This window comes from Ostrinia nubilalis, chromosome 9, assembly GCF_963855985.1.
Source record: "Ostrinia nubilalis chromosome 9, ilOstNubi1.1, whole genome shotgun sequence".
In the NCBI taxonomy this organism is placed as follows: domain Eukaryota; kingdom Metazoa; phylum Arthropoda; class Insecta; order Lepidoptera; family Crambidae; genus Ostrinia; species Ostrinia nubilalis.
Genome location: NC_087096.1, coordinates 2,081,444 through 2,107,098, shown reverse-complemented (window position 1 = coordinate 2,107,098; position 25,655 = coordinate 2,081,444). Strand labels below are relative to the sequence as shown.

The 25,655-nt window shown below is 36.4% G+C and overlaps 1 protein-coding gene and 1 non-coding gene across 2 annotated transcripts in view; one reads left to right on the top strand and one right to left on the bottom strand.

Moving 5' to 3' along the window:
* Window positions 1-25,655, bottom strand: part of LOC135074380 (probable chitinase 10) — a 141,533-nt gene that overhangs the window by 26,278 nt on the left and 89,600 nt on the right. The window contains exons 3-5 of the mRNA XM_063968649.1: window positions 25,050-25,249; window positions 22,530-22,767; window positions 15,642-15,821 (exon numbers count right to left, since the gene is read on the bottom strand). Coding sequence (XP_063824719.1) covers window positions 15,642-15,821; window positions 22,530-22,767; window positions 25,050-25,249 — 618 coding nt within the window. The remainder of the gene's footprint in view (window positions 1-15,641; window positions 15,822-22,529; window positions 22,768-25,049; window positions 25,250-25,655) is intronic.
* Window positions 16,334-16,417, top strand: Trnal-uaa (transfer RNA leucine (anticodon UAA)). The gene has a single exon. It is a non-coding gene; the product is annotated as a tRNA-Leu (tRNA).

Here is a 25,655-nt window from a genome sequence, read left to right as displayed (position 1 = left end):
TACACAGCCTTTGAAGTCATAGAAATCGAATGCCGCATAGGAAAATGAAATATGAATGCTGTGCACCGACTGCAATCCTTTGACCACACGTGAGGGGAAACAGTAAGTCTACTTACATATTAAACGCTGTAATAATACACGCTGCGAACGCGATATGAATTATGTTCGGCACACGTAAAGAATGCATTGAGCATGATTTTTATAGTGTAAATAGGTTGTTTAGATTCTAGACGCATTGGTGAGCAAAAGGATATTATCCACTAGAAATGCTGTGACAATAGGCAATTTATTAGAATAGGAATCTGTTTGTATTGATCTAGATATTTTTATGCATCATAAATAATAATCATATTTACCAATGGTGAATAAGGGATTTGGCCTGCACTAGGAGAACCGGGGAGAACTGTCATTTAAGTATGTGGTAGTTACAAAATATCGGTATTTTTAGCTTTCTTTATACATTTACCCCCTTACTAATAAAACTTACACGCTCGTTGAATAGTGTTTTAAAGTGACGTTTAGTATGGAAATGACATTTTAAAACAGTTAACAACTGTGTAACTTTTTATTAGTAAAAGGATTAGTTTGGGACTAAAAGATTTGTACCTACGTGTGCAAGGTTAATTTAATAAAAATATGCCTTCCGCATTTTTTCCATCAATAGTTCGTCTCTTACACTTTGCACATGATTTACTGACACTTCAAGCAACTGTGGCAGACCTTGACGGTGGCACTCTGCCAGTCCTCGCTTTCCTTCAGTGGCAAATATTTAAATGAGATTAGTAACAGTTAGAAAGCTTATTAGATATGCGCATTTCGCCCTATTTGGAGACTAAGCACCGAGGACTTACCAGGTAAACTGGGATCTAACTGTGTTACAGTTGTGAATATGTAAGCGACTCGGCGAGAATTATAAGCTGGATTGTTTGTTGCTTTTGGAGAATCTTGCTTGTTTTGTAATATAACAGGGATTGACTATTCATTGGGAGCTGTGAATTTTAATAGTTTTAGGTATAGACGAAAGATTGTTTAACTTTACAAGGTTACTGTGACTTAAATTGACGTGCCGTGCAGGTATTATGCGATGCTTGCTCCTTGAAATAAAAACGATTAGCGAAATTAGTCCATTAAATATTTGGATTTATTTACCTATTGCCATCATCTATTTATAGTTATGTTCACCTTCTAAGTTGTCTTCAAAACTTTTTTAAATGGTCATGAAATAAATGAATTGTTCAATCAACACGATTGGCATATTGACAGTACATTAAACAAACAAAAAAGCACTCAATACTCAACAATACGGCAGAAGCTATCGCCAATTCCCAAAGCGAGGGGTCAGCAAAAGAACAATAAAGTATAAACCAACGGTGGGCCGTGCTGTGTCGCAATTAATAATGTTTTCGCTTCAATAATTCACACGGCCGTGGCACACTTTGCCCGGGCACTCTGGGGTCGGGGAACCCTTTGTCATCATGTAAACAAAAATAGAAACAAAAAATGTAAATAATACTCGCGTTTTCTACATAAGTCATAGTAATACACCCGCTAATTCTCTGTCACCTCGTAGGGTAGTGTGACATGAGAATGATCGACTTTCACTCTAATTTCGGCATGGGTTTCGTGAAATCCCTCATTGCTCTGCGTCATAAATGCACATTAGTATATTTTTGTTACTTTGAGGTATCTAATTTTTATTACTTATGGTCATCAATTTATCTGGTCCCCATACTAAAAGCTTTTTTAACCTTTGCAATTTTAATTTTTCTATGTATAATAAGTATGTATTTACAAAAAAAAAGTATTTAAGTATGTTTATATCCGTTGTCTAGTACCCATAGTACAAGCTTTGCTTAGTTTGGGACTAGAAGCGCAGTGTAAAAATGTCTAAGGATATTTATTTATTATTTATTTAAATACCATGTCAAGTACGCTGTTAAGTAACGTTTTAATGCAATGTTACTTAAAACAAGGAAGTATTTAAAGTCTTTGGCCAAATATCGGAAATAATTGACCTCAACTTTAGGAGGGTCAAGAAGAACAAGAATATAATGATTGTACACTGCACTGATAAACACGTATTACTAACTAATGAACATATTGTATTTTTATAGCCATGAACTAATTGACATTTCCTGCATTTAGGCGCAACCACGACTGGCTCCCCGCTAATCCCCGCTAAATTTTGTTAGTGTGTGCGTGCGCGCCGCATACGTATATTGGCGCGCTCACATACAAACCGCGCTGGGTGCGTTTCTACGAAGATGACCTACTCATTTGTATTTACACTGATTTAGGTATTCCTGCACGAGTGAAAGAGTTGATCATCAATAGGAAAAGATGGTGAGATCTCATAAGGCGAGCAAGATCCGCTCACAACAAATGACCACTCATGATTATTATGACTACTTTGTCAAGAGTGTAGAGGAGAGTAGGGTAATTGGGAACAGCTAAGTAATTACGGTAATAATTACCGTATTACCTCCGCAGAATTACAGCGTCCTGTTCTGGGGTCTACCTCAGAGCAGGACACAATGCTGAACGGATACCATTTTGGTTCAAACATTTACAAATACTTTGAACTGTAAAATTGTAATAATTGTTTTGGACCAAATAAACATTTTTCTTTCTTTCTTTCTAATATTTAAATATTACCGCATTACTTACACTTTAAAATAGCATATTTATAAATGTCTACGTGACAGTGGGATTGAAAGGTCGCACGCGCACTATCACGACTGAGAATAAGGAGATTCTTGTCATAAAGCACTAAGCCAAGTCATATCTTTAATAGGCTACTGTTTGGATGATGTTCTAAGACAAATTCCACGAAACTCGGTTATTTAGAGACTTACAAAAATATTCAAATAATTTCTGTACAACACGCATCATCGCCTTCGCGAAATGTCAAGGACTGCATCTATGAGCAACACTTCCTTTTTGGATGCAGACACATTTGTTCCTTTTTGAATTAGGTCACTATTATTTTTACGTAATTATTATGTGATTATTATTGTAATTTTGCTAACGAACTGTAATAAGGATGTTTGTGTCGGCTCACGACTTGTAGCAAATTTCTTATTATGAAGCGGATTACCTGTCTACATGCATTATTTCGATGTTAAAATTAATTACGAGAATTATTATAACAATATAGACTCTACATCTACATAATTCACTTCTTTATTTACCACTAGCTTTTGCCCGCGGCTTCACCCGCGTGAAATTTAGTTTGTCACAGATCGTCATAAATTATAGCCTATATGTTATTCTGGGCTATAAACAATAATACTGTAAGGTTTCATCAAAATACGTTCAGCAGTTTTTGCGTGAAAGAGTAACAAACATGTTCACATCCAGACATCCAGACATCCATACAAACTTTCGCATTTATAATATTAGTAGGATGTAAGTATTATCTGAACAACATGTCTATATGTATAGCCACCACATACATAATGTCGATTGAACAAGCACTTAGGTAATTTGAATACGGCTATAGGTAGATATTAAGTCTATTCCATGATCTATCATTTATCACACTGAAAAGTTAAACCAGCATTTAAAACTTAAACCAACTATGTATAGTCAGCGTCAAATAGCTCGTGACACCAAAGAGGTTCGTCACACCAAAGTGGTTCGTCACACACAACACAACCTTATTCAAATTGTAACAAAGACGTGTTGCGAACTTTTTGGCTACTTTGGGTGTCATGAACTAGCTGACTGTACCCGGAACTTAGTTAATTTCGGAAGGGCCCTTGCAATTAAGTAATAATTAACACACGCATGTAGGGTAGCAATTAAAAGACTCGCGACAGTACGCAGTTTCGTACACTCCACTAATGATCCGTGGCCGACGGGCTTAGATTAACGATGCTGAACGATTGATTACGGTGTGTGTAAAGTAATTATTTCGTTTGTGTTTATTGGTTTGGTCCAATTTAATATTGTCTTGATATTCGATTAAAAATGTTACTTAAGTTGATATTTAGATAAGAGTGTGTTAGGATATTTATATGTACATACCTGATTTATATTAATATTCCATGGTAAAAATGTATAATTGGTACACTATTTAACTTGTTAAACACTACACACACAAAACATTGCACAGCCGCCATATTAACTGACAGATTATAAAATTCAGATTTATATAATTCGTAAATTAGAATTTATTGTAAGGTTTTTGGTTTCTTAATAATTCAGAATTTAATTAAGATCACCGATTCTAAATAATATGAAAGATAATATTACCCTATTTTTAATATATTGTAAAATGACAAACTCCAACTTCCGCTTCCGAATAAAAATAGTTATAAAATACTGTGCGGTGATTGGTCGACTGTTCTGATTGGTCGTTTTAGGCCGACCAATCGGAGTTGAGTAAAAAGAGGGAGAATTTGGGTATAAATAGATGGAATTTCTCACACCCACTATGAAGACAGTTGTGGACTGGGACAAACTCAAGGTAAGACTTGGGAACTGTCAGAGCCCACAACTGTCCTCAATCCCCGACGACATAGTTTCGCCTCACGAAACTATTCACGCGATCGATGCCCTCACTAGTCACATCTCGGTCGCCATCGGCGACTCGTCTAGGCAAGTGCCTGCGATGGCTAACCACCGTCTCAGGTTGCCGGACGACGCGCGAGAGCTATTGAGGGCAAAGAATGCAGCCACTCGCGATTATGACGCTTATCCAACCGAGGAAAACAGAGTCCGCCTACGTTCCTTACAGCGCGCTGTCAAGGCTCGTATCGCGGAACTCCGTAACAATCAGTGGGATGATCTACTTAAAGAAATCTCGCCATCTCACCAAGCCTATTGGAAGTTGACGAGAGCCTTTAAGTCCGACACCGTAGCGTCCACGCCACCGCTTTTACGTCCCGATCAAACGCTTGCGTTTGACGACGACGCCAAAGCCGAATGTCTAGCCGACAGTCTAGAAGCACAGTGCTCCCCCAGTACCCTCCCAGTAGACTCTGCCCACCTCCGCATGGTGGACAGCGAAGTCGATCGTAGAGCCGCCCTCCCTCCGACCACAACCCTAGACCCGACCAACGTCGACGAGGTGCGAACGATAATCAAAGGTTTCCGTCCCAACAAAGCCCCCGGCCCGGACCGTATCTCTAATAGAGTCTTACGCGCCCTGCCCGCCCCCCTAGTATACCTCTTAGTTGCTATTTTCAACGCGGCCATGTCTCACTGCATCTTTCCCGACGCGTGGAAAGAGGCAGAAGTCATTGGCATCCCGAAGCCCGGTAAGAAACTGGCTGACCCCACAAGCTACAGACCCATCAGTCTCTTAAAGACCATGGGTAAGTTATACGAACGTATAATTGTTTCTCGATTAAGAGATTATGTTTTTTCTAATAATCTCTTAATAAACGAACAGTTTGGCTTCCGCGCCTCACATTCCTGCGTACAACAGGTGCACCGCTTAACGGAGCACATACTTAGCGGCCTCACTGCTAAGCCACCCGTAGGGACAGGAGTGCTATTCTTTGACGTAGCGAAGGCATTCGATAAAGTCTGGCACAATGGCTTGATTTACAAGCTTTACGAACTCGGTGTGCCGGACAGTCTCGTGCACATCTTACGTGACTTTTTATCGAATCGCACCTTTCGTTACCGAGTAGATGGCTCCCTCTCCTCCCCCCGCCCCATAAGAGCCGGAGTCCCCCAGGGCTCCGTGCTCTCGCCCATCCTCTTTTCATTGTACGTCAATGACATCCCCAAATACCCGCATACGGATTTAGCCCTCTTTGCGGACGACACCGCACTCTACAAGTCCGGACGTAATCGGAATTACGTCATCTTGGCGCTCCAACGCGCAGTCACACAATTAGGCGAATGGTTCAGGAAGTGGCGTATCGAGGTAAATCCCGAAAAAAGTGCAGCAGTGTACTTTTCTAGGGCTTTGTCTGCGAAACGTCCTCCGGTTCGCACTCGTCCTAATGTCCCCACCCATCTCACCTTATTTGACCAAACTATTCCTTGGAAAAGTGAGGCCAAATACTTAGGTGTCACCCTCGACCAGAGATTAACGTTCGCTCCGCACCTCAGACGCGTCTTGAGCCGTGCGAACCACTACATCCACCGACTCTACCACCTAGTTGGAAGGAAAAGTAAATTGTCACTTAGAAATAAGTTGACAATTTACAAAACCTGCATCCGTCCAGTGTTGACTCACGCCAGTCCGGTGTTTGCTCACACTTCCTGCACAGACCTTAAGAAATTCCAGACCCTCCAAAACAAATTCTTACGCCGAGCCGCGGATGCCCCGTGGTTCGTGCGTAATACGAATCTCCATAGAGATTTCGAGATCCCATCGATTGATCACTTTATGAAAGAAGCCTCTCGCCGCTACTTTGATAAAGCGATCAACCACAAGAACCCTCTTATCGTTAGCGCCGCCACGTATACACCCCAGAAAGATGTCGCTGCCCAATACCGACGACCTAGGCATGTCCTAGACGACCCGGACGATCCTATTACCGAATTTTTGAACACAGACATCACTGCCTTAAGCACGCCAACTACTCCACAACACAGTAGCTCGTTACACCGTACTCGCCGGCGAGTACGAGGCCCTGCTTTCCATTTCGGACGGTACAGACATGTACCGGGCCGGTTCTCCCCTATCCGTCCCCCGGACACGGCCTGAGCCGAGGTCCGAGCCTACCGCGGCGCCCTCAGGCCGCGTCCGTAGTCCCCTCGATCGGGCCCACTAGAGTGAGCCCGCCGTAGGCTGGACTTTGGTCCAACACCGCGGTGGGCAACCCTCTAGTTGGGTTCGCCACTGATCGGGCGCCTTATGCGCTCGATACGGCCCGATCGCGAACGTCGGTCTGCGACCGACGCGGACGAGCCTGGGCTTCGCTTCGCGAAGCCCACACTCGGCCTCGTCGGCACGCGCACCGACGATCGCCAAACGGCTAGAGTACCTTCTGTACTCGCCACTCTGCCCGGTGAAGCTGGAAAAGCTCCTCAAGCTACCAGCGCGCGTCCCTTCAAAAAAAAAAAAAAAAAAAAAATGGAGAGCAGTCTCGACGGATCTTTGAGGTGATGCTGACCAAAGTTAAGTACTTATTGTTTATTGGTACTATTATTATGCTTGTTGTGTAATTGTATTGTATTATTGTGATATTGTATTAACACCTGGCTATGTGGCTGCACCAGGCTTATTATATTGACACCTGGCCAATTGATGGTGACATGCCACGGGGTCGGGTCGGTAATTTGATGACCAGTATAAAGAAGGACAATGCTTATAGTTGCCGGTTATGTTATGGTACAGAACCTAAGTCATAACCTAACCTAAACCTAACTCTTAACCTAACCTAAACCTAAATCTTAACGTAACCTAACTTAGAACTTGTGTTCTGTGTGTTTGATTATAAATACTGGTTGTACAAAATACCGTCCAAATGTTAATAATAAATAAGACGTAATTACTGCTAGATTACTCATTTTTATGTAAGTTATAAATTATTGTAACTGGTTGGAAAAGAGGCTGACAAAGGTGACTGAGTTTCTTCCGCCACTTCTTCTCAGCACCAGCCCATGTTGTCCCGAAGTGGTGGTAGGGCAAGCTATATTTGGGACGTGTATAAGTGCCCTGGAAAAGGGCTTTATACTGAATAAACTATTTGAATTTGAAATTGGATTTTTAATTTGGAACTTATTAAATTACAGTCCTATATATTTCCACGGTATAAAACGATATGATAGAAATATAACATAGAGTATTTATGCTAGATTTTGCTTATTATTATTCTTCTTTTTGTAGTAACTTTATTATTTAAAGAATCTGCATTAATACATTAATATTTCCTAATTTACAAATGACTAATGCCCAAAAATCTAACAAGTGCATGAACTTGTCACATATTATCTGGTATATTCCTGTAATACTTATAGGATGTGGCTGATAAAGGTAACTAACTGAGTCTTTCCGCCACTTTTGTCCTCAGCGCCAGACCCCTTGAATTTTGTCACAGATCATTAGTTTGTGATGTCAAAAATAATAAATGATAACCGCTATTCGAAATAAAAGTTACTTTCTAGTTATATAAGTTCCAATTTTATACATTAAGTCACTGTCTGTGTATATTACGCACTATTTTTGGCCTCATTATCATAATTTTAATGAGCTGAGCTAGTGTTTCACTATTCGGTGGCAATTGCAGCTGAGCACATCCAGAGTACCAATTAAGGACTTGTGTTTTGAACAAATACAACGCGCCTAGCGCCTTGATGAGATTCTGTTCAAATGGTAACATTGTATGGAAGGGGATTGTATGAATTTTGTCATACACCAATAAGCACCTACTCGTAGTTTTCACTATTAAAAATAAATGGTAGACTGGAGCCTGAAACTAAGCCTTCAAAAGGCTTGCTATTTTCAGTGCACCAGGCCACGCTCCGCGCTATTTTGGTCGTTAAGTTAATCTAAACACTGTAAAGCAGCTTTAGATTACAATAACTTGACAAAGACTTAGGCTGAGATGAATCATCTCACTTTAATAAATGTCAAAAATCTGTCAAACAAAAAACGCCGGTTATTGTTATAGTTACGGTTAAAGTAAGTTGGTGCAACTCAGCCTAAGAAAGTAGCTAAATCTTATGTTTTACAATAAAAATACTAGAAAATGACATTTGACTTTCAAAAGCGAACCATTTGAAACCAACTACAATATTTAATAATGTATTTGCATTAGCTCATCAACAATATTGAGCTCTTTACTTACTACACTATTCAGAATTAAAAAAAATACGCTTTATTACCTACAATAAAGCATTAATCATTTAGCATGTAAAGTACTCTCGTACTATATCAATAAATGAAAATGAATGCGAGGTAAATAGTAGAGTATTCACAAATAAACTGTGTCCAGCAAATATTAGTATTTACTATAGACTCGCCTCTGAAATGAAATATTTCGTTCGTCGTTTTAATATATTATTATTTACTAGCTTTCCGCCCGCGGCTTCGCCCGCGTGGAATTTTGTCTGTCACAGAAAAACATTATCCCACACGTCCCTGTTTCAATAACCGGGATAAAAACTACCCTGGCCTTTCCCGGGACTCAAACTATCTCTATGCCAAATTTCATCAAAATCAATTCAGTGGTTTAGGCGTGAAAGCAAGACAGACAGACAGACAGAGTTACTTTCGCATTTATAATATTAGTATAGATTCCATATAAAAAAGTAAAGAAACTCTACATGCGAGAAGAACTCTACAAAGCTCAGTCTCTATACACAAAAGCGCTTTATAATCGTCTTGTAAGTTGTAATAATCACGTCCAAACTACATCCCACGCTAATCCAAGAAATAAAACTGATTTAAAGTTACTATAGTCCTGTTACGGGACCGGATTATTCCCACTTCTCGTTCCCACCGCTGCAACTCGTGTGTAGCCAGGATCTACAGCTTGACCGCCAATAAAAACCCAACCAGTGAAGGTCAAGTTTGTCCCGGGGGAAAGTCAAACTGTCAAACGAAAATAAACAATAGTCCTTTTCCATATAATAAACTTCATAATGCAAGTGTGGAGGCTCAGAGCAATCATCTATTTCCGCGCTGGCTCCTTAAATTAAAGCTCCCGCATCCGCCCAAATGAAATCCAACCCTTCTCCCTTACACCAAGGCTCATAACACCTTGCCATGAAAGTTGCATGAGGATGTATGGCAAATGCATGGCAAACAGCGAGCTGCAATCAGCAGCCCGTTAAGATGGCGTTTAACTTTATCGCAGTTATTAAAGTTCGCTATAGTTGACAGTTATGGCGTTTTGCTTGAAAATAAACAATAACTTTGCAGTAAGTTTCTAGGATTACGTTTGTGGTTTTCAGGCTGAATGTTTGCCTAATTAGCGTCAGTATTGGAGGCTTAATTCAACTCTTTTGAGAATAATTTTGACAAAGTTTGGGTGACGTTTTATAAAAAGAATGCGGTATTGCTGCGTTCTTAAAAGCTGTCTTGCCAATTTGAAATATTACTTAAGATTGGACGAAGCAACGGCACTGTGTTGCTGTAAATTAACAGTAATATTTCGTAAATAATTTTAACATGCACTTTAAAATCGGAAGATCTTTACGATATTAAGTTAATTCATTTGACACCTCACATGACAGTTATAAATAAAAAAAAGATTATCTTCCTTTATATCACCAAACTAACGATAGTTCCGAATTTCAAATTGAAATAAGTATTAAAAAAAAGTTTAGTCTTTTACAAAAAAATATCGAAACTGAAAACTACAGTTCAGATTTTCATAAAACGAGGCTTACTTACTCCCATTTCCACAGATTATAAAATAAAGCGCATTTAGCCCAGTTAAAGCGTTGCTAAACTTTCAGGCCCACCACGGTTCCTTGCGAAACACCTAATAATTGTGAAGCTAGTACACTTCGGCTAAGCCACGACTGGAGCGTCGTGACAAGAAACATTGATGCAACGTGCCTCGAGTTTTGATGTTTTAATCTAAACGGTCCTTTATAAAGTTAGTGATGTTATTCAAATGCAGGTTTAGGTAATCGATAAGATACCAAAACTAATGAAAGGGGCTTCCCTTTCATAAGTTTAAAATACTGTTTAAATAAAGATCAGCAACCAATATTTATGTCTGAATTGCCTTCGTAAATAATAAGGATTAATTTTTTCATCTTCGTCATAATTTTGTAGCACCTTGTATTATCTACATGGAAATCTTAGGTACGTTTCTTATCTATGGCTCTTAGCAGGTTAGTAGTATTAATATCAATCAATCATGGTATAAAGTTGCTCTTAAAATTAAAACGCAAATAATTTACTCCATTTTAATGCATTATTAATTCTGTTAAAATGTTTATCATTAAATATTTCTTGGCTCGTCGTGGCATGAACTTTTTCCTTAATCGTTAATTTTAAGATTATTTCTGGGATATCAAAAACAAGTAGTCAAGACGCCTACTTATAACAGTAATGATATAGCTTAGAATACTGTGTGTTGTTTTGTCCACATCATTTGCATATTGCGCAATATCGCTTGACCTTCACTCCTAAAAGTCCAATAATGTCTAATATATCACAAATTATGTGGTCGTTTATTATGTGATTGTTATCTGAGCATTTTTAAGGAATTAACTTACATAATAAATCCTCACGTGACCATATTTTTTTCAAGGAAAAAATCTGAAATTGAAATTGTTATTCTCATAAAAAACGTTATGCAACCAACGTGATGCTAATAATGTTTAAAAATAAAAATACGTACAATACAAGTCTCAGTCAGTGATACTTATTTACATATTAACCGATTATAATTCTAATTTTAACATAATCTGCAACAGTGAGAATAATGCTGAAACAAAATTAAAACGAGCAAAACAATGCTCAACTGGGTTTATTGCTTCCAAGCGCGATTAATACGAAAGAGAAATCGTAATTCTACACACTCGTTGCAAAAATACTACAATTTTTTCGACAGCTTATTATCACTACCGCAATCAACATTCTTGCCGTTACAACATACCTACAAGACCGTCTAGCACGACGATTTTAAATTCAATTACTTGGTTATAAAAAATAATAAAACCTTCCGCGATATTATCTCAACGAGCAAAACTTTATCGATAGTATTTCACGCGGCACTGGGGCCGTGCCGGCGACAGGTGCAGTGGCGGTGGTCTATCGATAAATTGTATTTTGATAACGTACAGCACTATGCTGCGGTAGAAGTGGCCATATATCCGAGTCCTAAAGTAAACGTTAGCGTAAACATGTAATAAATCGTGGGGCTGTAGGGATTTATATTATGAAGTTAATCAGAATTTTGTTGGAGCACTAAAACTAGAGCGTTTCGGCTGATTGCCTAATCCTACTTATGCTAGGTACTGAGATAAAATTTCATGTGAGCTGAAGCTGAATGATGCCAAAACTTACGCAATTTATTCGGCTCATGGACCTGTTTTATTACGAGCTTTACAGCATCATTTATTTTAAGAAATGGAGTTTTTAATCTTGATTCCTGAGACACCAACGTAATTAAATAACTAGATTTTTAGTCCATACTGCGCTTAGAACTCTAAGCCCTCCAGCAATCTCAATTTGATTGAGAGCAGCTCAACCAAAGTCTGCCAATCACAGCTGTTGATCCAAGGAATGAAAAAATTTCGAAGAAGCGTCATCTAACTTCTAAAAAAACAAAAAAAGCTTAAGTCACGTTATTATTTCTTTTTTTACTTTCTGCCAGTTCTATCCCGGTCCTGACTCTACTATACCTGGCTGGACATATCGCTAGGCCAGTCCAATATTTGGGCAGCGCAATATCGCCGATATTGCATCCAGAGATTACGTTTGGAGAGCGGATGAGAGATACCGAAATAGATTCGTGAGCTCTAAGCACGATCCTGATTGTGATCTATGTGAAATGAGGGTTTTTTTTTGCAATTATTTACTTGTTGAGACATGGTTTTAAATTGCAGATTTAGAGCAATTTTGTAGTTTCCTGCAAATTATTGTTTTCCTCATTATGTTTCTAAATAATTAAGGAACGGACAGAAAATGTAAGTTCCGTTCTTGCAGAGGTAATATTAATTATATTTTATTCATTTGGTACAATCAAATCAAATAAATATTTATTAAACGAATAAAAACAAAGGAATTTACTAGGAAAAGTCTTCAAAGTGACATTGGTAATTAAAGTCTTATTATCATCTATTATTCAGACAACTAAGAAAATAATGATCATGTTTTCAATTATCCTAAATTGTGTGTATAAATTGTTCACGCTCATTGTGCATGATGCAAAATAAACCCAGACTTATAAAAGCAAAACAGAAATTGCAAAAGAAACTGATTTTTTAATGAAATGTCACTAATATGTAAAAATAAAGTATACTATTACGTCTTTGTCCTATCTAATAATACAATACCTAGACGAAACATAATAATATTTTTCAAATAAAAAATAACAACTTTATTACACTTTAGTACAAATAAAGACAAATAAGCGAGCGCACGCTAAGCTTTTTTTACCTATGTGGGTAGGTGTAATAAAACGAATAAAAATGGAATTTTAGTTGCAAATAAAATGCACGAAATCAAAATCTATGAGTTGGTTGTCGAAAACAAAGTTATATCGTCAGTTGCAGGTTCACTTGGGGTAACTGACAAAATACGGTTTTTGAGTTAAATATACAGTTTTTCTTAGTTTTTTCTGCTCTTTCGAATGGTATACGTAAAAAAATTCTAGCTTTAAAAAAATTACAATTACACGGACATTTTCAGGTGTGAACTTTTCAGATTTCCTTCACAATTTTGGTGTAACTGACATTGTAATAATTTTACCAGGTTGAATTGGTGTATCTGTAATAATGTAAAAATTTTGCTACAAAACTTTGCAATTACACTGATTTGCTAAGGTTTATAACATGAAATAAAATAGGAATTTAGAAAGTTTTAAGGCATATTACATTATTAATATACCAGCAGTATCAGTTAAAGAAGTTAAAGTTAGCTCAACAAAAAAATATATTGAAATTGAGCAACTATCCAGCCAACTAGGCGTCACTGCGCGTTGCTAACATTAACCTGTTGTTACTCTATTACTTTTACTGTTGTAGTACTCATGACCTTAATTCAACATTGCTATAAAGAGGTGGGAAATTAAATCCATTTTGTTTTCAGTTTAAGTTGCCCCGTTGAGCTAAATACGGTATTGGTAAGTCAAAGCTTAAAAAAATATTGAAATTACTTAGTTTCACAGTAATACTTTAGTTATTTCAATATTTCTGTCTTAAAAAAATTAAATACACATATTTTCTTGATTTTCATGGCCTTTTTAACATTTTTTAATGAATAAAATAAAAGTTACATCTAATAAAATTTAAAAAAAAATAAAGAAAACGACGAAATGTTATTTTTTTCATGAATTCTCTTATTTTTTAATACTTTTATGTAAATTAAACAGCAACTAAGTAAACAAAACCCAGCAAATACATCAAATTATTTTAATTTGGGCAGTACTTACACCAATTGACCTATGTTTTTTCCAAAAGTATGGTGTAAAATTAGTGTAACTGTCAAAAGTACAAAAATACATTGGTGTAACTGCAATTTATTTCCTTAACTAAGACATATTAGATAATTCTTTTTATTTAATCTAAAACCGCGTAGAATTCTAAGCATTTCTGTAAAAACAGATCCAAAAAAGGTTAAATAGGAAAAAAGTTATGTCCGATTCAAGACGAAAAAAAACTTTAAACGGCTCTACTGAAAAACTGTATTTTGTCAGTTACCCCAAGTGAACCTGCAACTGACGATATAATGTTTTTACGCGTAAAATATTCAAACTAACTTTTTTTGAAAATGTATTCGCTGTTTCAGTGTTTATTTTGAATATAAAAATGCGTTTGCTTTTTCTATTTGAATGAATAACATAAAAGTTATAAATATAAACTCGTATGGTGGAAGTAATTTAGTTAATTGAAATTGCCAGCTGTCGTTATTATTGTTTTGACTAATTAACGTCAGTTTGTGAAAAATAGAGGAAAATTAACAGGAAAATCCAAATATTGAATATTTTCTATTACTAATTTCAAATGTCCGCTGTATAAAAATAAATATGAAGAAAAGAGGAAGCACTTGACTGTAATATTGAGGTTTTATGACACTTTTTGTGATATTTTTCTTCACAAAAAATGCAAAAAACTTTCGATGGGTGGAATGAAAGCTCCATTAAAAAAGCCTTCAGGCAAAAAATAGTTTCATAAAGGTAACTTTTCCTTTAAAATATCTCAGTATTAGTATTTGCCTGCGCTAGGAAATATTTTTGTATTTCCTGCTGAAAACGCGAGCTTGAAAAAAGGACTCTATTTTCAGTGTAAAATCCAAAGTCCAACAAGAATAATAAAACATAAGTACGTCTTATTCCTAGGCGTTGATAGACTTTAGATTACATAAACTACTTTACTTCACATTGAGAAACTGTTAAATTATGCCAGAATTTGTTGGATTACTGTGTCTTTACAATAGTAACATTATTTATAATCGCCTATTGTTATGACCGCTGAAGAACTAAAAGCTCGTTGTTTAATGCCGAGTTTTATAGTGGGATCCATTTTGTAATACTTTATTTATGGTGCATTATTTGAAATCTAATTACCGCTTTATGATTTAAAAGGTTACATTGTAATAGTATGTTGTTTTTATCACAACAAGCATTGCAAAGGTCATATTAGTCACCTATAGCTGAACTTCGGCGTATTGCTTATTTTTAATGAAAGCCTGTTTAGTGATATGTTAACTCTCAAAGAAATCAGAATTTTTGATTCAATATTAGTTACTGCCTACTGAAATGTGATTTAATTCCTTGTTAGATTAAATGATCTAGAGAAAAGGTACCAACTGGCACCTTGCGCCACTTCTATCGATGTGTTTCAAATTCACAAATTTTAAAATGGCTAACTGCTTATTTAAAAATTGTCATCTTCTTTGAATGAATAACGCATCTCCTATTGAAGACCCTAAAAATCTATTTTTCAAAGAGTTCAGACAAACCCTGCGATGACCAAGTACCTACTCATCATAATAGAAGCACAGAAGTCCCGATACCCAAAGGAACCAAGGAAGAAATCAAAGAGCTTACCTTTCAACAGCAGCACGTAGTTCTTCTTATCGTCTCCGCCCTTAGGGTACTCCCAATCGATGTCCAGACCGTCAAAGTTCCTATCCCTCAGGTAGGGGATGGCTGAGTAGATGAAGGTCTGGCGCGCGTAGCGGGTCGCTGACATCTCCTTGAACTTCTGGGTGCCGAAAGACCAGCCACCTGGAAGGAAAAATACCTTAGTTAAAACTTTGCTTATAGCAAGTTTATTTTTATATTTTGTTCGTCTAGAGTCAAGTGTCACATGAGTATCACTTGGGATTGTTTCCCGTCAAAAGGTACAGCGGTTGGAAGAAACTTCGAGAATAATGATGATATTGTCACCTTTTTATTAATATGCATCTTTATGCAAATGCACGTAAGTCAGCCGTTATAATAGTGCTGTTATTTAAAGTCTTAAATTGCTTCTAGAAATTTATCTGAATTGCAATGGCCAAACTAATTCTTATAAATATTGCGTAAACATTTAACATCGATGAGTAAATTCAAATAATGTTTAATCAAGGCATCAGGGTCACTAACCATTTAAACTGTTAACTCTGTTATTAGTGCCAGTTAACATAACAAAGTAAATTAAGCAAGTTATTTCGTGTTAAAAGTTGGCAAAAATGTGCATAAAATTCGCAACAGCGCCGCGGGTAATAAGGTCGCAATTTTCGCCGGGAGAAAGCGGAGTCAGGTTGGCCGAGTGGTCTAAGGCGCCAGATTTAAGCTCTGGTTCCCGAGAGGGAGCGTGGGTTCGAACCCCACACCTGACAAACGATATTTTTGAAATTTATTTTTTCTAACTGGATAGAGACAAATAGAAATAATTACCTACTCATAGTAAAATAAAGACACAAAAAACGCATCAAGCCAAAACTGCCTACCCATTGCGATAATAACATTAAGTAAATTGGATTTTTTCAATGTTATCATGTGACTGGTATTTGATAAAGATACGAACTAATGTTACCAACGCAACGTTTAACTATGCTAATTTATTAATGGATATTGTACCAACCTACTTAGTCTATTAAACGTTTAAAAATGCCACTTTATCTAAAATACTGAATCTTTTATCAAGTCGAAATTAACATTAATTTGACAGAAAGTGATATAAAATTGATTAGCAAAAATAGTCTTAAGTAATAATAAAAGGCTAAGATTCAACTTCGAATAAAGAAGGTAGGACGAAATAACTTCCTCGGCCCATATTTTTGCAATTAACCTTCCATAATAACCGGCACTAATAGTCTTAACTCGCCTAACTTAACCCTACAACGATCGGGCTTACTGAGCTACCGTTTAATAAATCCGGGTTCCGAAAACAGTGGAATTTATTAGGAACCATTAGCTCAATCTGGGGCAGATTAGCTAAATTTCAATTTAGTAATGGAGGAGTTATCTGTACAGAGTAATAAATATTCACTGATCACTTTCGAATCGTCGGCCAAGGCTGGTTGCTCACTGGTGCGATGCAACTTATGATTGAAATATTATGATCGTTGTTATTAAAAATGTTCTAGTGCTTAGAGTCGCATCTCAAACTAAATTAAATAACTTGAAAAATATCGAGTGTATAAAGTTCGATTCGATTTTTTAAAGTAATTTAAAATTACAACCGTTGGCCAATTTTTGACCAATCAAAACCAATCCAGCCCGTCTGGCCAATGTGGGGAGTGTAGGTCAAATCTTCCATTTGCCCGTGGCATCTAAATTAGAGAGGGTCATGCTCCCTGCAGCTTGTGCTGCAGCGGAGACAAAATAATGATCTCTTGACCTACCTAGTTTGGTCATTTATTAATTATCTTCTATACAATCATGATATTATGACATTTGGATAAAAACAATTGAGAAATAATCTGACTGAGAGTTTGAGAGTGTCGTGTTTTCCCAGTGCAAAATAATAATGGTTTCAAAATTCAAATTCAATTCAAAAATTAGTTATTGGAAACAAGAAAATTTGTACATGGAAAAGCGTGTACGATAATAGCCGCAATAGTTTCAGAGAACTGTGGTGCGACTACTAACGCCCACTTCCGTAAAAATATTCCATAAACATACTACATACTTTAGGCGCGCTGTATGTATGTGTGTGATGTGTGTATATGTGTGGTGTGTGTATGTGTGTGTTGTAAGAGTGTGTTGGCTTTAACAATATAGTATAGAATAGAAGGAACCCAAGTCACCCGTTTAAAAGATTTTCAATCTCCTGATAAGTGAGCGTATAAAGCCATTTATCGTAATAAATGTGTAATAAGCCTTATGTCTCGATTAGTACGTAAATAATGTAAGAGTTATATCAGAATCTAATTCGGGTATACATAATTCAGAGCCTTCATTTTGCTGATTGGTGCTTAATTATTTATCTGTCGGATAAAATTTGGGTATTAACGTGCAAATTTGAGATGAATATTATATTAATTTTGAAGATAAAATATTCTATTACCTTCCCTTTCTGGCCTGGATCGTGTATAATGATTTTTGTTGTTTTAAAAGATCTGTGTAATTAAAGACATTAATAAAATTGTTATTTTTGAAACCAATTAAGAAGGTTACACATTAGACATTTATATTTTAACCTTAAGATCTCTTTTAATCCCCACGCAATAAGAGCGATTTTAGAAGTGCAGTTGTTACACTTGATGTGCTCTAAAGGAACCTCCTAAAAAAACTAAAACAATGTGCTCCCATTCACAAATCAAATATTCTATTCTTTCAAAGTAACTTTGAGCTAACTCCATTATTGTCGACTATGTAACCCATATTAGTCAAAACTTAATCGCCATAACAAAGGCTCGAGCAACTCAGTTTCCGTGCCAAAATAATGGTGTGAAATAAAAAAAAACATCGATACATTTCACATAAGCGTTGCGACATACAGTGCACTTGTGAAAAGCGCTCGGTTTTTGCCAGAGCTCCCTGAAAATAGGTGAAAACGGCTTTGTTGTGTGGGAACGCAGCCACGGTCGGTTCGCACGTGCTGGTGAAGAGGTACATTAATATCGATGTTATGTAAACTTCACGGTTCAGTTAAGGGTTATGTACAGGATTGGGTTGTGGAGTGACTCGCGTTTTTGTTGCTGTATGTGTTTTGGGGTTTTTGCAATGTTTTTCGTTCAAGTAAGTTGTGTAATAATTCTAAGATAACTTTGTGTCCCAGTTATTTTAGCAGCTCGTTAATTAAATAGATATGTCATTACTGTTGAATTATAAAAAAAATTGATTGATTGCTAATTAGGTACCTTGATGAAGCAGGATCATGCCAAATCATGTAAAAGTATGATACCTACCTAATGAATATTATGTTATTTCATATTTAATAATAATAACAGACATTTCTAAATAAAGAAACGTGTTTTATGAAACGTGTAGGAAATTTATAAAGTAAGGTCATATCGATGCAAATAATAGTTGTTGTTACGTCAGAACTTGTCTCGTGTCTATGACAAAGTTATTATTATAGGTCTACCAGAATCTCATGGCAAACAAAAATATTGGAAAAGTGTGTTTTTCATATGGCAATTGTCTATGGTTTAATTGTCACCTGTCAAAGAAAATTATGAAATCTGTCAGCCGCTGCAAAAATTTTGTAATCTCTTCTTGACTATTTGTTATTTTTGTGAAAAAGTCGAAAAAGCTCAAGCAAGTCATATTGTTTTCAATGTGAATTGTATAATAAGGCATAATTCAAAGTCAATCTTTGATTTTAAAGCGCGTCGTCGAGTTGACAGTATGTTGGACTGAAATGTTTTGATACATTTAGTTTATTACCCAACTGCGTCAGAAGGAGGGTTATGTTTTTTATATTATTCTTAATAGATGCTTTATCGGGGTTTTCAGGTATATCTCACAAATTGGTGCAGAGAAATGGTCAAAATGTTATGACCATGTAAAGAAAATTGAAAAAGATTTCATCAAGCAAGATTAAAAAATGGAGAAGTTTCCAATTTTTTTCTTTCAAATAAACTTGAAATAAATATAAGTAAAACTAATAATAATTGTAAAAGAATCATGAAAATATATCTACAAATAAAGAAGTTACAGGGCCCTAAAGATGCGCATAACTATTCGTGCCATTTTGATCGGTGTATTCACGACAGTCATTCGGAGGACAAACAGTATTGTACAGATCCATAATTTTTAAATCTAGCAGTTTTTAATTTTTTAGTTAGGGTCACTCAAGAGTTTTCTAGTTCTGAATGAAGTGATAAGTTAAAAGTATGATGCATAATAAAATTAGTTACTTAAAGTAATATACGATTTATTTATTTTTCACGACATTTTCCTATGTTAAAAACCCGATGTATAACAACATTCTTCATACACATACCTACCTAAAATGTATATTCGTACTTCATGTTCATTAATATTAAAGTCATAAAAGTAAAAATTTAAACAGTATCAAGATCGTTTTTTCCAATTTCCCCAGTATTGCTCTCAACAAAGTCTATTTTCCCTATTTGCCATGAGATTCTGGTACACCTATATTACTAACTATTAAATAATTGTTTGTATTAAAACAAGTTTTGCATAAGGTTTGAATAAATTTATAGCTAAACCAGGTATATGCATGCAAATCAAGTAGTTATCATGACTGTCATTCGAGAAATGTATTTTTTAATGACAATAAGGGACTTGATTCTCTCTGTAGATAATCATTATTTTATACACATGCCATTAAATAATCCTTAATTGCTATAATAAACTGCATATCTTCAAAACACTACCGTCATTTTATAAATTTTTAAGCAAATATTTAAACAATCAACATTAACATTTAAAACAGATAAAATCAAATGTTTTAACATTTTTTGGATACTTCCTCTAATAAATTATTTATGTCCATGTGTTAGGTTTGAAAAAAGTTATAATAGTTTCAGAAAAATCTAGAACTCTAATCTAGCATTTAGATGCCTAATAAATAAATAATAATCATTCCTTTTAGCCTCAAAAATATTTTAAAATACAAAATAACATTCTTTAACGACTTAATTACACATGAATGTATTTTATTAATGAGGTATTGTTTATAATTACGTGACCTAATAAGGTATTATTATAAAATAGATACTACTTAGCGTTTCTAATACTTTTAAAGTTAAAAATAAACGTTAAACGTTTGCAACATTGATATTTAAGGTGTTTATTGATTATCAAATAACAAGGGAACCGGACGGAGGAAATAGCTAGTATAGAGTTCGCAATTGCTAAATTACTGGATCGTTACACGATGAACTGAAGTGGATATCGAAGCACGCGATATTGCCACGATATTGCATAGCCAATATTGAGTACATTTGAGTATATTGGATTATTGGACCACAGATATTGACCACAAACGATGAAGGCAAAAATATACGTCGTAACGCTACGTCTTCCGGCCCGTGGTCGCCACTCATACATATTTTCACATAACTATAAAATAATGACGCATACCTTGTATTGTAGCGATTAAATTGGCGATGGACATAATATTTATATGAATAGTTACATAATAATGCTTATTCACTACTACAATGTAGATGTCAAAGTTTACGAGGATAGATGAATAAATACTTGTAGTAGGTATTATTCGTTCATGCAAAAACTTCTGGACGAATTTTTGTGTTACATCATTATGATCTATTAATAACTAGTTAAGCTAGTTTTTTTTTAGAAATTTACATATTACATAATGATAATAATATAATAAGTTTTATGTTTCTATAAACGGACTTTTAGAGAGAAGAGAGAAGAACTTTATATTGATTTGTTTTTGAATTGAGCCGTTTCAAAGTACTTGTGGTGCTGCTGTTTTGTATGGTTGGCAATAAAGTATCTATCTATCTATCCATCTCAAGAACGTACGATCATACGAGTATACTTCTTTTAGATAAAGTTTACGATTGGATAAAATTTATTGCCACCACTTAAGAACTAGGACATGGATAGCCTTACTTATCCATGGCTTCAGTAACAGTTAGGTTGTCATTCCAGAGTTTCCAGACAGGAAACAGAGCCGCCATTTGGTCATTAGAACTCCATATTTCAGTCTAGAAACTTTGGAACCGTTCATTATGGAATTCCAGCGCGAAGTTAGAACCTAGACTTCAAGCGTAAATTGAATCGGTACGCCATCTGTTGGACGAATGTTTAAAACTGGGATTGAACTACCCAGGTGTGTATTGTAATTTAAATTGCAGTTATTTTTTAAATAGGTTGGCTCTCTATAAATATCTTACCCGAAGAGTGCAGATGCAATCTATGATGAAACGAGCCTGCCCAAAAGATACCTAAGTATGTATATTTACTTGTAACTTGCGTACATGTTTATCTTCAGTAGGTATTACAAATCATAAATTGCATTGAATGACCTTTCGTGATTGCAATTTAGTGAGGTCGATGTACTTGTAAGCCAAAATGAGCCAATAAATTTTGAGTTACTGTAAAATATTTCTAGTATAATAATAGGAAGAGAGATGAATAAGTTTAACCCTAGGTTTCGAAACTTTAAAAAAATTTAAAAGTCGTCTTATTTCCATACTGCTGAATGAATGTTTCTTCCAATAACATACTACATATTTTCCAACCGCTAACATATCATATTACTTATCTCTCGTTTTTGTCAAAGGACAAAGTCCTCCCCCAACGATTTCTACAACAACAAAATATCTCGCATTATCCAGGGGGAAGCACCTTATTTCACTAGACCATTACTGATTAATTTCGTAGCGGGTCCAATGACAGTTTAATTTTCACCCGGGACAAACTTGACCTTCACTGGTTGGATTTTTATTGGCGGTCAAGCTGTAAATCTTGGCTATACAGGAGTTGTAGCGGTGGGAACGAGAGGTGGGAATAATCCTGTTAGACCATTATTGCAAATAATAAGATTTAATTACTTACCAATAGCCAACAAAGTTTTCAGTTTAGGGTTAGCCTTCTTCAACGCGTTGATTCTGTCGTACAACCCGGTCTTGCCATCCTTGGTCTCATCGTTGGACTCGAAGGAGCTGAGCTTGCCCTTCTTCAGCCAGCCGAAGGCGAAGATGATGTGGGTGCAGAGTTCGGGCTGGATGTCCTCGGGCATGAACTTGCCGATCTTGGTCCGGTATTGCGACCAGTTGGTGTAGTAGCAGACGATCTGGAAGATGGGAGACTTTTAATACCTGTTCTGGAGGAAGGCAATAAAGTTGAGAATAATCACATAATTCCTGATTATGTGATTAATCCCAACTCAGGAAGTTAGGAATTAAAAGTGATTCAGAGACTTATGAGTTGTGACTACAAAATTTACTATGGCTCTAACATTATGTAAGTTCCGTATCTTTCTAAATTCAAGTTCGATAGCAAACTGTATCCTTTAGCAAACTGCGAGCAAATTCCTTTTGAGCTCAGAACTTTTTCAGAAACTAAGTTCAACAAACAGCCCAGATTAGGTACTTAAACGACCTTCTCAAATGTGTTAAAGACAAAAAAAATGCTTACCTTTCGTTTTGGTACTGTCAACCATAAATTTGTTGCAAAATTGCACTGACAATTACTATATGAGATGCCACGTTTTAGGTACTAAACTTGGTGAGCACTTAGTTGTAAATTAGCTACAAAACAGAATATATCAATCAAATTCAAGATGAAACTTTAACGTTCATTTAACTACATTGTCTACAGGCACATTGCAGCCTGTCATATAAATATTAAGATACAATACCAAAGTTAAGTCTCTGATGACTCAACGACGTAAGTAGGCTTAAAAGTAGCTTTTAAAAGCCCTTCAACCACCACAAAGCTACGTGTTTGAGATTCAGTGACAGCACTTTCAAGTTCTTGGAATAACCGCGAAGTAATAATTCTCTTTGCTTTATCTCAAAAGCTGTAAATAGGAAAATACTTTAATAACTTCGCACGGGTACGTGCTTTTTTAGAGTTAAAACAGCAATAGTAGTGTTGCCTCTGTCTACCATTTATAATTTTCAGTTTATCTTTATTTTCATTCTAATCTTTGGTAATTGCTTTCAGATATACAAAAATGGGGAAAGGACCAAAACTGGATAAATACTATACCATTGACATTTCTACATGTCCATATTCCAAAAAACAATACGGAACTGTCCAAAAAACTGTAGTCGTTTTGAGTAAATATTATTTGGTTGCAAAGTGAAGTACCTACCTAATCTTCAGGATACTGAAGCAGTGCAATCTACGAGCCGATTTGTGAAATACACAAATACGCAAATTTGCCGGATTTCACTGACGTGCCATAGCCTTTAAAGGTTGAGGAAACAGGACTTTTAATATCTTTCAACGAACGTATAAAGCCTGTGGTCTTTCTAGGCAGCGAAGGCCAACGAGTTTCTCGGTCAAAAAGCTCAGCATATCCGCGTTGTTAATAAAGTTGGACCAAGTTTGTCTGTGTCACTAGGCTATTAATTATTCTTTTAACTTGCGGTTAGAACAATTAACAGCCTGGTGTAAATTGATGAGGGTGTGGTATTGTTGGTAGGTTTTGGACTTCTGTTATTGTGTGTAATTTTTTTATTTAAATCGAAAAAGAACTTCGTGATGTATTGACATGTGGCAAAGTTAATAAGGAAAGATAATTGGGAGTTTACGTTGCGTTAAAGTTAATATTTATTCATTGGTGTCTGTTTAAATAAACGTAAGGACTAAGGTTTAAAAACCGGATGGCGCGGCAATATCATAGACTTAGTGGAAATGTATTTATAAATAAAGCATCATTAATCACAAAGGATGTCCTTTACCTTATTTTGAATCTTTAGCCTAAATGGATGCACATTGCACCGTATTACTACAATGCCCTATCATAATTATTATTTCTGTCCCCTGAGTACACGAGGTGTCAGTATTGGAATCAAACACTAAGGCTGAGTTGCACCAACTAACTTTAACCGTGACTTTATCGATAACCGGTGTATTTTGTATGGAGTTTGACAGATTTTTGAGGTTTGTCAAAGTCAAAGTAAGATGGTGCAACCCAGCCTAAGGCTTGGTAGTAGTCTGCAGGGAGTGTTAGCTTTGTGACTTTTCTGTCCTTAGACTTACTTGCAGTGTCTGATCATCAACTCACCTTATACCCATCTTTGTCCTTATGGTCGTCAGTGCCGACTGAGTTGTCTAACGCAGCGGAAGACTTCCTGCTGGCCACGCTCGGTCGGCCCCTGATCTTGGGTCGGTTCACGCTGGCCGATAGGACCTGGTCGGTCGACCTGGACACCGAGGATGTGACATCAACTCACCTTGTACCTATCTTTGTCCTTATGGTCTTCAGTGCCGACTGAGTTGTCCAAGGCAGCGGAAGACTTCCTGCTGGCCACGCTCGGTCGGCCCCTGATCTTGGGTCGGTTTACGCTGGCCGATATGACCTGGTCGGTCGACCTGGACACCGAGGATGTGACGTCAACTCACCTTGTACCCATCTTTGTCCTTGTGGTCGTCAGTGCCGACTGAGTTGTCTAACGCAGCGGAAGACTTCCTGCTGGCCACGCTCGGTCGGCCCCTGATCTTGGGTCGGTTCACGCTGGCCGATATGACCTGGTCGGTCGACCTGGACACTGAGGATGTGACGGAGACGGACTTGGACGGCTTGCGGAGTCTTCTTCGAACGGCTGGAAGGGAATTGATCGAGTTAGTATCATTAGAAAAGTAATTTGTTGCAAGTTCAATGAGTCCTTTTTGAGTTGATGCCCGTCTACCTACTAATTTCGTAATAGGTACGTGTAGCTCTTAATTTGCTTCTAATTTAAGGTGTAAGCAGCTTAAAGTTAGCAGACACCGACTATTTTTTTCTCGCACAAGAAAGTTATTAGACTAGTTCATACGAAGAGGTGATTCAATTTATTATTGTTTTATGTTTACGCGTCAAATAAATACCTATACAATCGATCACATAAATAAGCCGTAACTGGAACGTGGAATTCCATAATTAAATAATCGAAATAAAGAACTTTTCCACGTATTCAGGGTAAATAAAAAAAGTAATAACAATCCATACCAGGTTATTTCATTCCCGTA